Source organism: Gavia stellata, chromosome 1, assembly GCF_030936135.1.
Source record: "Gavia stellata isolate bGavSte3 chromosome 1, bGavSte3.hap2, whole genome shotgun sequence".
Lineage (NCBI taxonomy): Eukaryota > Metazoa > Chordata > Aves > Gaviiformes > Gaviidae > Gavia > Gavia stellata.
The window spans coordinates 55,662,729-55,681,857 of NC_082594.1; the positions used below are offsets into that span (position 1 = coordinate 55,662,729).

General features: G+C 36.9%; 1 protein-coding gene across 1 annotated transcript in view; it reads left to right on the plus strand.

Annotated features, from left to right (window-relative positions):
* GPC5 (glypican 5) overlaps positions 1-19,129 on the plus strand; it is a 772,839-nt gene that overhangs the window by 245,081 nt on the left and 508,629 nt on the right. The window contains exon 6 of the mRNA XM_059824335.1: positions 17,073-17,193. Coding sequence (XP_059680318.1) covers positions 17,073-17,193 — 121 coding nt within the window. The remainder of the gene's footprint in view (positions 1-17,072; positions 17,194-19,129) is intronic.

Genomic DNA, 19,129 nt, shown 5'->3' on the forward strand with positions numbered 1-19,129 from the left:
GTCTGTACCTATATATATGTATATACATACGCATAAAAATATATAACTATACACAGGCATTATGTATATTTTTGCAACACAAGATTAATACTTTCAGACATGTAATACTTGCTGCAGGGTGCTGTTTCCCTGAAGAACAGTTTTGGCACACTTCGACCCCATTTTCTTGTCTTCTTTTGACAGCTTTTCCCATAGGGAAGATAGCCTGTTTGACTTACATTATCCTTGAACCCCTTGTTACTTACTTGACATTAATTTCTGTAGCCAAGGCAATATCACAAGTGAAGTTAAAAATCAAATCTCTGAGAATAGCCTTGTCTAGATTGATTCTCCCTTCAGACTGCATACTAAGCAGTCACACAGAGCTTCCAAATTTACACTAGACAATAGACTTCCTCTCCTTCCTATCCCAAAGGAAGAAAGTGGAACCTTTCCTTTCTTAGGAAGAGTTTTAGCTTCCAGCAGTCCATTTTAATATGTATAAATTTCTCATAAGTTTTGTCCTTCAATTTGTCAGGATCTACCTAATATTTCTGTAATTTAAGTACTTTGAGCTTCTTTAGGAACAAAAAGGAAGATAAAAGCTTGTCGTTAGCTGCACTGTTTTCTAGAATGTACTGAACTGCATGTTCCAGAAAAAATGCAAAGTTCTTCAACATCCTATTGATGCTCAGGTATACAGTTCCCATTACTCCAGTAGCCAGCCACATCATAATTAACTCTTGTCTTTTCATACTGTCATCTTCCGTGCTACAGATAAGTAAGAATTACGATGACTTTGCAAATGGAAAACTGAAAACCAGAGGGAATAATAGGCTTGCTGCAGGAAGCTTCTGAATTCAGCAATGAGTACCCCAAGGCTAAAGCAATCTCATTTCAGTTTAGTTATTTAAAAGTTCAGTATTATGTCTAGACTAATTGTTTAGGAGGCATGTCCAATGGAGATAGCAGTCATAATTTCATCCTACAGTAGGTGCTGTATTTCCCTCAAGAGGCCCTTCTTTCTCTTTTCTTTCTCTTCCCCTACTCTGTAGGGGAAGCTTAGGCAATAGATGCTTAGGCAATAGATGTCTTATTTTTAAATAGCTAAAGGTAGGTAAATGGAATACAATTGCTAACCATTTTGTCATCTTCCTTCTTCTTATGGGGGCATTCTTAGGGGAAAACTATGTCATATTTGTCTGAAGTCCCTATTTTATTAAGATTTAGGTGAATGGGAAGAAGAAGGTGAAACTGAGTCACTGCCGTATTTTCACGGTAACAATGGAGCAAAACAAAGAACAATTACAGAGATTCATGTGAGAATAAAACTGAACCAATTATTTTTATTAGGACTTGGAAATAGGATCTTCTCTATCCTTCTGTAAAAAATATTTTTACTACTGCTGTCCCGTGAATCTTTCTCCACTAAAAAGAAAATAAATGCATTTACATCCACTCATTTCTATCTAAAAGAAAACAATAATTCAATGTGAAAGGTGGAATTCATAAAAAGAAGGCACAAAAAGGGATGGTTGGGAAGAAAGGGAAAACCAAAAGTTTATTAAAGCCCTTAAGCCTCCAATATAATCCCTATCTTTAAAGAATTTAATATTGGCTATGAAGGCTTTCGAACTATTGGGCTGAAATGTTGCGGAAAACACTGAAACATTCTCAAATGTGTTTTTATGCCTTCTTATGTCCCCTGTACTGTGATGTGCTTTGCATATAGTGTTTACATTATTCCTATTCCATCTGATATTAAGAATGTGCATCTAAAATACGCTTTTGTGGTACTGATATGATTTTGTCTAACAAAATTTGAAATGAAGGATACATGTCTTAATAGGCCAGTTCAAATACCTTCCTAGGGGCTTCACAGACAACCCTTCAGCCTTCTCTAGACACTTCAGTTGATTACTCTGCTATGAGTGGCTTCTGAAATTGGAGCTCTTCATGCATATGCCACTCTCTTTGACTGCGTCTTTATTTAAAGCCCATATTCTTTGTGATTTGTCCTGAAATACTTTAAAAATTACCATCATGCCTCTCATAGAGGGTGAGAAGTGTCAAAGGTTAAGGCAACCATATTTATCTTTGGTATAAGGCTAGTTAAGGACCGGTACAGAATGAAACCTTTACTCAACTGTAGTTGGCAAAATACGACATTCTAGAAAGCACTTAATTTTCCATAAAGATTAAGTAACACTAGCACATAACTGGCATTATACTGCAATGCTTGTTTCTAATATTTAATAGAATACCGCATGCTATAGGTCTTCTGACCCATAACTCTGTATTTGTTTTTCACATGAGTTATTCACTGCACTCTGAGAAGAGGCAATGCATGTATTTTTCAAATCAAGTAATACATATGTATCCAGCAAAGGTGAAAAATAAAGCTGTGAAATAAGAAAACAGTTATGGGTTAGTTGCTGAACAAACTTCTAGTTGGTGAGAAAACTCTTTTTCAGTAAAATGCCTGGTATCTTTTGTATAAAAATGAAGCCAATCTAAATTGTATAATAATACAGCTGGGGACTGATTTTCCTCCCACACAGATGTACATGAAGTAAGCATGCTTGCATAAGTGTAAAACTGGTTTGAATGAAGAGAGAATTATGCCCTGTATCTCCTCAAGTTGTTGTATTCTCTAGGATTTTACAGTATTGAAAACAGAAATGGATTGGATGAAAGCATTTTATTTGTGAAAACAAAGCAAACCAAAATAAACACCACCCCACACAATTAATATTAAGCACATAGGAGTCATAAAACATTTAAGGTGAAAAGCATCATGTGTTTGATATGTGTCATCGATTCCTAGTTTTCAGCATTGTCATTCATGCACATTTAGATACATTAGGATGATACAATGAATCCAAAGCCACAGAGACAGATTGGCCACTTACATTGATTTATTATTAATCCACCAATCTTTTGCTAACTCTGAATGTACTCTGGCAACAGAGAGGGCCAGTCAAAAGCAGCTTCACCACCACAGGGAATTTCACTATTTGGAATAAACAGGAAAAAAATCTATCAAGTGGCTTGTATCAGTGAATTTGCTGAAATAGCATTTCATTCTTGGCATTGCACAGCAACTTAGGTTGATTCCTTCATCTGACCTTTATTTGCTGAATGACCTTCTTTTCTTTCGTCGATAATGATACTCAGGTTTATTATCTCCTTGAAAGTCCTTCGCCATAACTTAACTGTCATTTTGTGCTAATTTTCCATAAATTACCTCAGAAAAACCAAACAACTCAATAGCAAAGAATGGATTGTGAGAGTGTACATTCGACATGATTTGTAGTGGCGTAGTCCCCATGTGGCTGTGACGTAAATATTGACTGTGCTAGCATCATGTCAGGTATAAGTCCCAAAATTATCAGGTACATTCCAAGTCCCTAGAGGATACTTTGGTTTGTGCACTGAAGGATTACATTGAACAAAATTTGAAATGTCAGACTTTGATCTCCAAGGCTTGGTGTCCTCCATAAGGCCATAGTTAAACGAACCTTTTGCCATTTCCAAGAAGAGATATTTTAGTGTCCTATAGTAGGAGCAGGTTTCTCAATTTTAGACTGATTAGGCTTGACAGCTTTGTGTTTCCAAGTTGTTTGAATTGTTTTTCCAAAATAATTCCTTTTGTTTTGCCAGCTATCTGCTATAAACACTTATGTGTGTGTTTATGATAATTAATATCTCTCATTTCATTGCTCCATTAAATGAAGGTGCAGTAGAATTATTAAGGTTGCAAGAAGATTTCAAGAATACTACAACAAGAAGGAGGTGGTGTTGTCCTTATTTATGTAGATTTAGTGCACTTGTGTATGTCTGCTGTTTAGTTATTTTCTAATGTAATAAGAATTTATTTTCTCAATTTTCAACATGTGAGTTACCCAAGGCACCTAGTTTAAATGAAATATCTGTCTCAAAGCTCACCTTCAGTTCTTTTCTCTTCAGCGGAGCTTGCAATTACTAGAACACATTTATTTGTTAAGGTGCATTACAGATTGATAGTAGCTCCCTCTCAGTTGCTTTTTCTTTTGCCTCTGTGGAGAATTTGGATATTATTGGAGTGAGGAATTCCACCCACTAGTGTGTGATGCTCGACAGAGTTTAAGTTTCTGTTTGGCAGAACAGACCTGTTGTCTGGGGTGTTTTGTCTTGCTCCTTGTGGTGTTCATTTTGCATCACATATAAGAATAGTGTCTCTGTCTGGAATTTAGCAACATACTGTTGAGATATGTACACAAAGATCATAGATAACTATTACAGAGGTTACCATTAATTGACAAGAAGACTAATCTCCATGGTATCTTTCAAGCGAGGATTCTTCGAAAGTTCTTGAACTTTTGAAACAGTGTAAAGATTAAATTTTGAAGCAAAATAAAAAAAAATTATCTGATGTTGATAACATGATATAGAAATTTTCTTTACAGTAGGAAATAACAGGTGTTACAGGGAAATGTATTTAAGCTTTCATAACATTTGGGCAGAATTGTTCTAGAATTCTTTGAGTTAATGATGTGGACTACTTCATTCAGATGATATCCAAGAAAAGGAAGAAGGAAATTCAGCAGGAAAAGATAGTATTTCAAAAACATTTTATATAACCTTAGCTTAAAATATATTACTTTAATGATTTAACTCAGATCCAGACAAATTTGGTCTATTTCAAAACTGTCACAACTGTGCTACTGGTCAGTTTTAAGTGTGATCAGAATTTATTTACTGTGTTAGAAGAAAGCTTCAAAACATGAATTTTCAGTGTGTAGATTATAACATTTCTTCTGAAGAATATTTAGCTTTAGTAGTTTTCACTTCAGCAGAAGTTGCATTCTTTGCAAAAATGATAGTCTGTCTTAACAGACACACATCCTGTACCGAATTTCGGATGCTTACTAAACAATCCTTCTAAATACATGTTCCATATGTAGCAACTGGAGAGAAGTTGGTGCTTTTGGAAGTCTCCAGAGGGAGACCTGTCTGCCTAATGAAGCCTTCAGGACATGCAGTTATTCCATTAGCACTTCTTATTGCTTATTAAGAATTTATTTTTGGAAGACACGGCTAACATCAAAACTATGATGAACTGGCTTCCAACCACTATACATAAGATCCTCTCAAAATTTTTGGTGTTCAAATTAAGATCATGAAGGGTTGTTGGGGCTTTTTTGAGCTTTAGAAGAGAGATTGTAAGATTAGAACATAATGGAAATTATTGAGATGATAGATTTTGTGCTGTACAAAATAACAAAGGTCTAGGTCACACTTGGAAATTGATTATAAGAGATGTTCTGAAAGACTCTGTAATAGTTACTTTATTACATACTTCAGTGTAATCTGTCTTATTGCCATGAACCTAGTTCCAAATAAGCAAGTTTTTAATGAAATATCTATTTAAAAAAGGAGTATGCCAAATACATGTCACTTAGTTTTCAAGTGTAGAAAAGCCCAAAGGCTGACCTGCTATTTTTTTCATTTAACAAGGCAGGTCTGCTCAATGATGAAAAATTAAATACATAATTTTTATATTAGACATGTTTTAGCCTAAATGATTACAGGAACATATTTTTGTCTGAAGCACAAGTAACACAACTCTTACTCACTTGTTTTCCACACTTAATATTTTCTCTAAATTTAACAAGTGCAATCAGGTTTTTTCAAATATATACCAAATTACAGATCTAAAAATAAATTCTCATTGAAAAATTCAAAGACATTTTATTTTCTTTTAAAATAAATGTTGATCAATTAAAAAGTATTGAAAATGTCTAGAAGAAATGGAATCTGTTCTAGAATTCCTACAAATACTGTCTCTGATAACTAGGTGTGAAATATTTTTGATTGGTTTTCTGAGGCTAACTTTGCATTATATACTCTTAAAAAACTGTGTATGACTAGACAAAAACAGCCGACACACCTGTTCAAGCTCCAAGCGTTTTTTATGGTTGCAGTGATTCTTTGATTTGTTCAGTTTTGTTTATTAAAATTTGCACCACTAAACACTCTTACTTGGTTTTTGCTGCACATGTTTACTTTTTACTAGTATTAAGGTAATTGTTAATTTCTCAATTAACAGTTACCTAGAATTTTGAAATGTCCAGCAGTGATGAAGATGCTAGCAACAGCAGGTGTAAAACAGCGATTATCAACAATCATAAAACAAGCAAGCTGAGAAGGAGTTATTAAAAATTATATCCCAAGTTTGAAATGAAACAAAATGTAGTGGGCACACTGTGCTGTCTTACCATTCTTAAACACAGTGAGACTATATAAATACAGGTGCTTGTAAGTGCCAGCAGCCTAAGCTGTGAAGTAATTTAGAATTCAATTAACATGAGAAGCTGAACAAAACAAATCCCTTAGTAATGTCAATACATGAATGCCTACTTTTCCAAAGTAGAACACGAAAACAAGAAAATCCAGTTTGTGAAGGAGAAGCATATTGAAAAAAAATTGCATCTTGGTTACTGTATCAATGCCAGTTAAAGGAGATGAATACAGGAGAGCAAACACATTAAATAAATAGATGATTTTAAAAATTAAGTTATTTGGTGTCTTGTATATTATATTCTCTCTGTCTGGAGCTTCTCAAAGAACCCATAGGAAGTAAACACCTAGTTTCAAACTATTTCCCTTACTTCAAACAGTCAGCTGATGAAAATCATCATTACTTCATTTACACCAAATTAGTTTCAAATGCAGTAAATTAAGTCCATGGAGAGCCTTCTCCATTGTTACCAGGTGAAGAGTTAGTGGTTGTTGTCTTCTTGCTCTCACGGAGATTACTGTAATGCTATCAGTTAAGATTTCGCTTTGAGATGAAATACTGCAAATGGAGGTGAGAATCCTTTTGCAACAAAGTGACAAAAAGAATAAGCGTTGTCAGGCGGTGTCTCTGCACAGCTGTAGCAGCTATGAACCACCTGAACCTCCTGCAGCAGCGTGACTACCTTATACACAGGAGCATTTCAGAGGTAAGGTAATGCACCCCAGTGATTAAGCCCTTCACAACCAGAGCAGTTGTCTCAATATCATGATCCTGTAACTTGGCAACTTAATGTACAGATGCCTGAGTAGCTCTTGATAAAGTTAACGGGCCCAAGTAATGAAAAGCCCAAGAAGGTGGTGGTAGAAGCTGATGGCAGAAGCTGGCAGAGAGACAAGAGGATGGGGCAAACAGCTGAACTTGCTAAAGTGCAGGACATCACCAGATTTCTTGGGAGAGGCTTGACTGCAAAGACACTTAGGGTTGTTCTGGAGAATAGCATTTACTATGATAATACACCTTTTGTTACTTTAATCTCCCACTTGGAATATGGTCCAAGTGCCTAAAAGAAGCTCAACATCACTTCTTCCAAGCAGTGGAAGAAGCAGCAAGTTTGAATCCCACTCAGTATCCTCAGTTCTTCTTTTTCTGGGTTTTCTTGCTTGATGTCCTTTTGCCCATGCCTAGTGAACCTGAAAACATTAAAGGCAAACTTAGTCCCTCTGTCTTTCATTTCTTTTCTTCAGCATCATCAGGAAGAGTGCAGTTCTAACTTACTTGTCTGTACAGTGTTTCAAGCTTACATATATAAAAAAATGAATTTTATTATTACAAACTGTAATTGATGTTAAATTTTTTTGCCAGTAACTGGAGGAGGTGACTATCTTGATCTGTGACTACATTTTTGCCTGCAGAAATTCCCAGGACATGCAGAAACATGAGTGCATGCAAAAACATAATCTTCTGGAAATGTACGTAGAGACTTTCCAAGTTCTCTGACAGTCTGATCTATGATGAAAAGAAACTTCAAGTCTGTAGTGGCTCTGAGTTCATTTGTTTTCATTTAAAGGGATCATTTTCACTAAAAAGGAAATAAGAAACCATGGTGTTTGGTGGTGTGCAGTTCCCCTGCAAACCTGTCATTGAAAATGATTGCTTAGTAGAAAAGTTTTCTAAAAACCATAGGGTATTCTTTTCCTCCTGTTGAAGCTGGCCTTCTCTGTAACTAGGAATATGAAAGGCATGGAAATAGAACAATTAGACAAAGAAGATCATGTGTGCTAGACCCTCGTTCAGACTCTACACAACTGTGAAATCATAGCAAGAGACTTACGGCTTTCAGAAACAGCAGTTCCCGTATTCTTGAACTGCCTAAAAATATTTCTCATTTTTTGGGGGGCAGTGCTCTGTAGGTTTGTCCTATGGATTTGAATCCTTCAAACCTACAGGCAATCAGTATAATGAGACAGTCCTGGGGGAAAAATTCTTGATGTTTAAAAATTTTGCATCTACATATACTTTTCATGTATACATCTGTGCATATTCTATTTTTCAGGTAAAACTGCAACTTGTCTTTGAGCCTAAGTCAAAATTAGCTTCTTTAAGTATTTGACTGTTGTGAATACTCTTCATGGTTATATAAGGATCTTAGTTCTCATTACCATGACTAGATAATACTTATTATTCTGATCTAACAACATGTATTTTTTTGTCAACATTTGGAAGGTGTTTAGCAGTTTAAAATCTTCCTGTATTTGAAAGATGCAGCTTTTCCACAGTTGAGAGGGTCCTACTGGTGCAGTTTTTAGGAAGTGTAACACTATCCCCGAGACCTCATCTGGGCTTATTCGTGACTATGCCACCTTTTTCTGTCACTATGTCACAAGTTCTTATTATGTTGGAGAGGGAAATCCACAAGATTTCTATTTAAACATTGGTTAGCTTTTCTTTGTTTTTTTTCTTTTAATATCTGTTAAGATGCTACTCTTCATAAATCATGACACTGAGGTGCTTTACGTCAGATTATTAGAAACAAGTCTATCTTAACTGTATTTCCCTCCTAATTTCTCTTTACTGATGTATCTGCTTTCCATCTCTAGTAAATTATTGTGCTGTCTGCATGTCCCTCAGACTCACTGTAAGTCTACAGGGTGGGTGACCTCCTTTTACTTGTGTTCTTAAGTGGCAGGGCTATGCCATGCTGTTGTGCCTCTACAACCACATTAGAAAACCCTGTTCTTTACTTCAGTGTTTAACTTCAGGTTGTAACTGGGCAAAACAGACCAATCAAACCAACCAAAAAAAGAGTCACAGATTGGAAAAAAGAGTCCAGAATTCCAGAATGAGTGTCTGGGAATGGATGTGAGGATATCTCCAGGGCTTATGTTGCACAATAGGCTATCCACAGTGCAGGTTTGGATCATGACCATCCCATCCTTACCGCCTATCAAAACTACTGACTCTTCAAGCTTACGCTAGGGTCTTGAAACACTTAGTGAGTTCAGCAGAACCCATTCCTACCAGGCCCAATTGTCCAGCTCTATATGGTTCCCCAGGCAACATGTAGGCACTTTAACTATTAGTAACAATGAGATTCAACTGACATGATTGTACTATTTACAAATAGCCTGGGTGAAGCTCTGAACTTCAATGTTTCTGCTTGAGTTCTGGTTCTAATGCACATTTGGTTCTAATGCACATCTGTTCCACTTTAACAAATTGCAGGAATTTCTATTTGAAATTTGAAATAGATTTTTTCAACTTAAAATTTTCCCTGTTTATTTCCACAATTCATATGTTTCTTCTTTTTGTAGTTAGATTATTGGTTTCTTAAGAGTCCTTTATTAGCTGTATGAAAGGCTGCCCTAAATAAGGTTGGCTTTACTTGAAACTAATCTGTTACTAAGCAAGAATTTTTGTTCTCTTCATACTGAACTAATAGCAGAGTTAAGTAGCAGCAAATTTAAAGAGTAAGAGGTTTGAAGCAAAACATTATTAACACTGGGAGTTTAACTCTGGAGAAGTTTGAATCTAGATCAAAACTTTATGGCTCAGACCCATTTTTAGCATTGATTTCTTACTCTATTTTATCCATTCTATGCTGATGTTATTCCACAAAGCTAGCGGGAAGGAATGGAAAATCACGATCAGTTGTTGACAATAAATATGTATCGGTATTTGTTGTCATCACAATATAATATAGATTATTTGTGTTGGAGGGATATAGAGGTACCGATCTTCCCTAAGCATCGTATCCAAAATGGCTGATTCTTACGAGAATTAATATATTCATTACTTCTAATAGCTTTTCAACGTGCATGTACCAAGAAATCAGGGATAGCCAAAGAGTATGATCTTCTCTTTTAACAGGGATATTGATACAATCAAATGTAAACCCTATCAACTGTATTCATAGATACAATAGAGAGTAATAGGAAATTTATATGAATATTCATATATTGAACTCAGAAAATGGGCACATTGTTATTCATCACTTTAAAACATGTTTATAGAATACAAATATATTGGTGCTTTTTTTTTTCCTAGTGTTGATGAAAATGAATAGTACTTGGGGACCAACTCTGCCTATTAAAGTGATGTGATACATTACCATGCTTGCACAGAAATGAGCACAGATGGCGGGTCTATTACTTCTCTAGCAAGAAATTCGTCATATTTTTTTTTCCTTAGGATTCAAATCTGAGCAACACTTGCTCAAGTCAGGCTACCTCTGTGGGGATCCTTAAAATGTTTTTTTCCATTATTTGTACATTAGAAGCAAAAGAAACAGAAAGTGACTAATGCTGTATTAAAACTTTATAATGAACGAAGTCTCTCAAACTGAGTCTGAGATTTTTATTTTTTTCCCCCAACTAAAGGGAAACGTATTTTGCATGTAAATATAAGTCTACAGGGATGAAGTTTTGTGTACCATGCTCAGATTCCCAACAGTCCATTTAGCTCTGACAGATCATTTAGTCCACATTAGAATGTTTGAATATGTTAGATATATGGACATTTGTTAATTAAACACAATGATATGTGGAAAATAAAACAACAATATAGAAGTAAGGTTATAATTTTTGGGTGCAAAAGATATCATTTCAAGCAGCAAAAGAGTAGATTAAACAAAAAAAGTTGACTTCCACAATCTTACTTTTATGATAAGAATCAATAAAGCAATACTTCATAAAGCTTTGTCAATGACTTATTATACACCTGAAGAAAGAAAAAGGGTTTTCAATCCACCTTGTGACTTGTCAGAGCCTGTAATTACAAAAGACTCAAAGTTAAATAATAGTTTTTAATGTCAATTGACCAAAGCCAGATCACCTTGCAGTGAAAGCAAATTTAATATGGGTTAGGATTTCAAATAACAGGAAGAAATGCAAACATATGCATTCATTTACTTCATTCATTTACTTCAGTATGTTGTGTGTATTCACATTTAGGAGTTCTATACTGAGACCACCATTATTTAGCAATGCAACACCTCATGAAAAATGTTGTTCAACATTTATGCTGTGAACTGCTACACAAAGACAGTATTGTCAAATTTGGTGTGGTGGGTTGACCCTGGCTAGATATCAGATGCTCACCAAGCTGCTCTATCACTCCCCCTTGCCAGCTGGACAGGGAGAGAAATATATGACAAAAGGCTTATGGGTCGAGGTAAGAACAGAGAGATCACTCAGCAATTACTGTCATGGGCAAAACAGACTCGACTTGGGGAATTAATTTATTACCAATCAAAATCAGAGTAGGATAATGAGAAATAAAACCAAATCTTAAAACACCTTTCCCCCACCCCTCCCTTCTTCCTGGGCTTGACTTCACTCTCGGCTTCCCTACCTCCTCGCCTTGAGCGGTGCAGGGGAATGAGGAATGGGGGTTGCAGTCAGTTCATCACATGTTGCCTCTGCTGCTCCTTCCTTCTTACTCTCTTCCCTTGCTCTAGCGTGGGGTCCCACCAATAGGAGTCAGTCCTCCACAAGCTTCTTCAATGTGGGTCCTTCCAACAGTTCATCACTAACTGCTCCAGCATGGGTCTTTTCCACGTGTCCTTTCTATGGGTCGCAGTCCTTTAGGAACAGACTGCGCCAGCATGGGTCCCCCACGGGGTCACAAGTCCTGCCAGCAAACCTGCTCCAGCATGGGGTCCTCTCTCCACGGGTCCACAGGTCCTGTCAGGAGCCTGCTCCAGCATGGGCTTCCCACAGGGTCACAGCCTCCTTCAAGCATCCACCTGCTCCAGCGTGGGGTCCTCCACGTGCTGCAGGTGGATATCTGCTCCACCGTGGACCTCCATGGGCTGCAGGGGGACAGCCTGCCTCACCATGGTCTTCACCACGGGCTGCAGGGGAATCTCTGCTCTGGCACCTGGAACACATCCTCCCCCTCCTTCTTCACTGACCTTGGTGTCTGCAGAGTTGTTTCTCTCATGTATTCTGAGTCCTCTCTTCTCCGGCTGCCCTTGCACAGCTGTTTTCCCCCTTTCTTAAATATGTTATCCCAGAGGTGCTATCGCTGTTGCTGATGGGCTCGGCCTTGGCCAGCGGCAGGTGCATCTTGGAGCTGGCTGGCATTGGCTCTATTGGGCAAGGGGAGGCTTCTAGCAGCTTCTCACAGAAGCCACCCCAGTAGTCCCCACGTTACCAAAACCCTGCCATGCAAACCCAATATATTTGGGGAAAACCATTCTTCCAAATGGAATATTCTTTTTGTTCTATGCAAATTAACGTTAATTTTTGTCATTTACCTCTTTATTTTCCATATGTGATGCTTTATAAAGCATGTTCCTGGGTGAAAATTGGCATCCAGAACATGGAGGATCAATTTCAAGATTGGATTCTCCCTGAATATTAAATTAAAAACTCTTGAAGAAGTAAAAATTTGACAAGGCTTGAATAACCCAGCACTTCAAAAGCATAAGGATTTCTGGAGAGAGAGAGAGGTAGTAACTCCTTTAAGAGTCAAGCTGGGAATCCGGTAAACATCTAGTAGACCTGAGGATAAACAGAAGCCTTTGAAATGAGTAGTGATTATACCAATCCTGGACCGAAGGCTTTCTCTATGGATGTAATCTTGTGTGTTATTTGGGGTTTGCTGGGGCCTGTAACAAACAAAAAGGGCAGGAGGATGGGCTGAAATGTGTCAGTTGTCACAGAACCGGGTTTGAACTGTTTTGGGGGCAGCCAGTGCATATGTGAAGGTTTTCGGTGGAGATGTGTTCTGTTCTGCTTGGGAATGTTGTTGTGGAGGGTGAGGAGGCCCGCAGGCAGTGGAAAGCAGGGGGAATCACAAATTCACTTCTTCTGCCAACCTTGGAAAGGATCATGCCGGCTGCGGGTGGGAGAAAGGTCAGGAGTGAGAAATAAGGTAGAAAGGTGCTGAACAGCTCAGAGCAAATAAGGACAAGTAATATGGAGGTTGTTACTACCAGTACCTAATGATCTAATAGTTGTTCAATGCTAATAGACTTAAAGTTGTATTATCAAGCACTAGTGTGCTGCTTGTCATTGCTTCGATGCACATGTCACCTCTGCTTCAGCTTCTTACCCTTCCCCACTGTCAACTGGAAAAAGCAAACCCCACCTCTGAGCAGTCAGCAAGGATGCAATTTAAGTAACTAATGTGAGCAGGTTCTTGACAGGTAAATGGCTGAGTGGATTTCCTTCCTGAAAGGAAGGAAAAGTAGCCTGGTAGTGACTGTAAAAGAAGAAAATGCTTACCAAACTTTCAGTTTCTTTACAAAGCTGCAAGGGCAGGCAGAAGAATGGATGGGCGTATTCCCAGACTAGAGCATACCCACTCATACTGTACAACTGCTTTCTGTACAGAGATGCTTTTTCTCACCAAAGGGGGCAAAAGAGGTGAAGGTTAAGTGAGATTTGCTACAGGTAATGTTACTGGGTAAAAACAGTGTGACTTCATATAGGAATTGACTTAGTCATGAGAACTGAGAGGACATTCAAATGGATTTTGGACATGTTTCTGGGATAACTTGAAGCTTCCCACCAAAAATGGCAAAAAGGCATTGGGCCACACAGGACTGACAATGTTGAAAACGTGTAAATAAAAAGAGTATTTTTTTACGTGAGAAAGAAGAATCAATCATTGCCTGGAAAGAAATTTTAATATTAGATAATAAAGCTCCTCTACCTGAGTAGCAGATATGTATTTCGCCTTTGAGAGAATATGAAAAGAATGACCATAACAGAATGACTAGGAATTGGAGAGAGAACCAAATTAATTGCTAACACTTTTTACTGCTAAGTAAATCCAGTTATTCATATGAACCACAGCTGAAGAGGAATTTAGAGGATGGCAGCTCTAAAGAGGCTGGGCAACATGATTGAAACTCCTAATATCTGGTCCACTCACAAGACAGTATTACTTTCCCTGCAACTTTCCCTCACATGAAAGAAGGGAGTTAGTCCTACGGTAAATACCAGCTGTACAAGGGTGTGGATTTCGTTGTGGAAATAGCTGAAAAAGAAATGATGGCCAGCCTTCAATGAGTCATTGCCAGATAATTCCCAGATGAGCTAAATTAATAAAATTGTAGCCTAGGCAAGTCTCAGCTTCTGTATGGTTTATTTCTTCCTGCATGGTTAGAAAAATGAGTATTGTCAGCTGAATTAAAAAAAAAGGAAAAGGGTATTCTTTTTCACATAGTTATGCAGTTCACAGGCAAATGTGTAATAGTTGGGTTTGCAGCATTTGAAAAAAGGTGTTAATCAAAGAATTCTGAGTGACAGAAAGTGAGAACGTAGGTTTTGCATGCTGTGAAACAGAAAATGGGAGCACTGTGTAGAAAGGATAGCTATAACCTTTAAGATTTTTTTTTACATTGTTATAGTATGAAGAGAAATTGCTGTGTTGCATTAAACCAGTGTGTTGAGTTAAACCAGTTGCCCATCTGGTGAGTGCAGTATTGTTCAGCTGGAAAGGGGAAGGAAGGAAGGAATTTCATATTGAATTATCTTTTGATTTAGACAAACGACTGTGAAAGAAGGATTTTTGAGGAAAACTTTGGAGAAAGTTTTTAGGTTTGTTTTTTTGTTTTGGTTTGTTTTTTTTTTTTTTTTTATCCTTAGAAGCTACCAGAAGATTTGTTGACCCTACTCAAATTGCTGCATTAAATATTCCCCCAGATTTAGCATGCAGGCTGCAGAAAGTCTAGCAGGCAGGCTGCAAATTTTGTACACAGCCCTATAAAAAGCTTTACCCCATCACTACAAGATGGCAAATTGCCTCATCACTACAAGGCAGCATAAAAAGCTGTCTGCTATAAGACAAAATACTACTTTGTGAAGAATATGAACCATTCATACATTCAATGTATTCAACAGTGCTATGAAGATTTTTTTTTAAACTCATTTCAACTACCATGTTGCAGTGAACTATATTAAGTACATTAAGCCTTGCTGTCCTGATTGTACATCATTAACATCTATTCCAAGTAATAGTATGGCTAGTGAATCAGTAAAGGGTTCCATAATGGCTTTTAGTAATGAGCTTATTCTTTTTAGTATTTACCTTTAGTTGATACAGTGTGTCCTGAATATTGGATACAGCTGACTATTTTCTGAAATGAAGAATGAATAAAGTTGGAATCTTTAACTTGTGACTAATCCTAGGTGATCATTGCTGTGATATCTTGATACATAATTCAGTTTAAATTTGACATTACATCTGCTTCCAGTGAACTTGATTGCATGCAGAAGAAATAGAGACTACACTTGTCCTAAATAGCACATGCAGAGCTGTATGTAGAAGGTTTAGAATTTTAGTATTTACTGTGTGAAATCAAATGCTTTAAAGGACTTAAGTGATGAAAGACTGCTGCCTCTTAATACCTTAAAAGTTGTGGAGAAGTTTGCTGACCCTCAGAATTAGTTCACTTTTGAAGCATTTTTCAGAACTTGTAGTCCAAAAAGTATCTTCTTGTAATGCCTAAAGGAGCTACTAATTTTTGTCACACATATAGAAAGCAAATTGTACGCTGGAACCTATGGAAAACTTAGACACATTTTGTATGACAGGGTTAATTTATATCTAAGAGCATGGATGATGTCATTTTAGGAATGGTATCTGGGTCCGTGTACAATTCCTTAGGAAAATCCTCAATATCAGTTAAGGTGATATTTAAGCAAAGATCATAGACAAAATATTGTTGTTACATGGCAACCTTGCTTTAATGAACAGTGTTCGTTGTTTAGCATACATGGAAGGTTTTCTGCAGAGCTAAGAGAACCTGCAATGTTTTTCGTAAAACAGATTCTGCAAAATTTGAATATTCTGTGTTGTCTATGCTCATATGCAGATCTAATAGGCAGGAATTAGGCATTTATTTACTCCATTCCTGAAAGGGTTCTTCCCTTTCTTTTTCTTACAGCATAACAGCTGGCAAAATATTTTTGAGACAGAGATATATAGAGCTATCCTCTTGTAGAGTATGCAGACAAAACCTAACATATGGAGGGTATTTGCATAATGGACAGTATCTGTGATGAGAAGGTAGATATTCAGTTTTTCTTGCATAACTTGAGTATTACATATAACATGGCAAGTTGAATGAAGAATTGCATCTTAATAAGCCACAGAATTCTGCTAGGTGGTTAATTTTAGTCTCTGTATTTTGAGTTTTGATATATTAGAAACAATGTTCTACTTACTACAGCAGTTCTTTCTTTAATGAGCATATATCTGGTTTCTGTTGCTTCTTTTTTATACACTAAGTACTATTTTACTAGTAAGTAAATTTTGGCCTACTCTGTACTTACATCAGTTATGTAATGCTAAATAATTTATGTACATTTTGGCTGTTGTCCTGCAATAAATATTCTACCTGCATGTGCATCCACAAAAATGCTAGGAAACTTCAGGTCTAGTTCTGAACATACAGTGTGTGTAGAATCTAGAGTTTGTTTTAAAAACCTGAAATGTCATGCATTTAGGCAATCACCGTGTAGTTTATATTTAGCAAAACCAAAATGGAGGACAGTCTTTGCACACACAAAAAAAACATGCGTAGGGCTGCATGTTTCTTGCTTCAAAATGTAGATAACTCTTTTCTTGTTAAAGTTTGTAGTAAAATTAAAGCTATAATAAATAATACAACTTTGTGGAATGTACTATTTATATTATGCTGTATTTCTTTTCTGTGAAAAATATGTGCACAAAATTAATGCATCTCATTAAAGTGGAATGTTGGTTCCATGAGAGTTAATACGAACCAGAAGATGACTCTCTGAGAGTAGAATAACTTACTAAACCATTTTGTGTGTGTGTTTGTGTATTAAACTAGCTATACTCATCGTGTGGTTGGCAGTGGAATCAAAGCTCAGTCTGCAAATCCAGAAGTAAAAGTGAAAGGAACAGATCCTGTAATAAGTCAAATTATTGACAAGCTGAAACATGTTATTCAGGTAAGCTGCTTTTACCTATAAATATAGTACAGTACTAAAGACCACTCTAGTAGTGAAAGTACTAATTTACTGTACATTAAAGGTTAATTGTTAATTCAAGTTACTGCCCAGTGCACGTCAACACCACTTGCTTTCTGTCTCACTTCAATTATTAAAAATGATTTAGTTAAAAGGTTTGCATATGGTAGATAAGTATAAGAAGTAAGACTCTGGCAGCTGGGCCATTTGTACCTGTGAGTAGCACAGGTCAGCATTGCCATAAGTGTACAGAAGCACAAACAGTATAATTTAGGGATATTAACCGGGTGCATATGTTTAAAAAACAATAAAACATAATTTCCCTCTTCCCTCTTTGCTAAATCTAGGTTCTTTCTTAACTAGTCTTGCTGCGAGTTTTGTTGTTTAGATGCCAGATAGAAAACTAGGAAGTTAGAACAAGAATAGCATGCTGGCTAAAGGAGTTGGTGTTCATTACCTGATGTACATATCTGTGAGTTACTAAATTTAAGGCTTACAAGGCAGTCAATTCCAATATGATTCTGCACAATCATAGTATTGTAATACATTTAAAGGATTACAGTTTTCTTTTGTTACATGCCATATCTATATGCACAGATAGCCAGAACTACAGGACAAAAACCTGATTCTGTTGAAACCAACACTTACTTTGCTGACAACTCTGTATTTCAGTTTAAAAATATGAGTTTCCACTCTGGTCTGAAGACTCAGTGATAAGAAATGTTCTACTGGCATTTCTTGTCAGTGACCCATCTAACCCAGTATCCTCTGATCTGCACTGGTAAAAGGAGAGGCTACTTAGGGAGAGCATGCAAGCTTGGCACCTTTATGGTCTCCACTCCCCTTCTCTACCTCATTCTCCAAACGTGAGAATTAGACATACTAGATGGCTCTTCCATGCCTATTGCTTTTAGTTTCATCTAAGGACTTGCTTTAATTTTGTTTTTCCATCTTCTTGGCAGCTTTTAAATACAGTTTCCCAAATGGTTTCTGGAGTTGAAATAAGCAAGCCATTCTAACATTACTGATAGCTTCATAATAAACTCTCCTGGTTCTTATTTCTCAATTTCAAAAAATAACTCTGCTCTGACAACAAAGGAAAGAGTGGTGAAATAGAAAAAAACCAGAAAAATTTCTTGTCCATCAGTAGGGTTGTTTTCTGGGAGAAGTGGCATCCAGATTGAAGCTTAAAGGCAATCATTATTCCTTTCTACTTAAAAGAAATACCTTTTGTAGCCCTCCAGCTTCAGCATGCTTTTGTCCCTCTTTATTAAAATGGTGACTACAATGTGAGAAAATTAATAAAATTTTCCTTCCAAAGAGATGCTATGACTTAATTAAGAACTACAAATTACTGTGCAAGGAAAAACATTGCAAATCGTACTGGGTAAGTCTCAAGGTCTTTCATCTATCAGGAATGCCCTCCTTCTTTGATATTAAATCTGCATGGTATAGTTTATTGTGTTGTTTTCCTCTAGAGACTAGGAGTTGTGCTGTTTCCTCCTCAACTGAGGATCTAAAAGAGTGGAATAAAACAATTCCTTTATAAGGCATTTCATTTTGAGAGCTTATTTGTCCTTGTCCCAGCAGACTGGAGTGGGTCCTGAGGAGAAGGACATATAATTTACATACTGCATGCCTTACTAACCTCCAAATATGTTATCTTTCTATGGGATAGTTTCCTTTCTTGCAGCTCTGAGTATGGAAGTAAGGTCAGGGGATAAAGAGAGCATCAAATTCCTCAGAGACTCAACATGTAACTGCTTTTCCGCAGGTAAAAGGGCTGAAGAAACTGCAGAAAAAGCTTTCTTCTCTACCACTTACTGCTCGGGAAAGGAGGATGGGGAGCATAAATTAGAGATTCAAATACAAAAGCTCACCTTTTTGTCCTTTGTGATATGAACAGGATGAATCACAT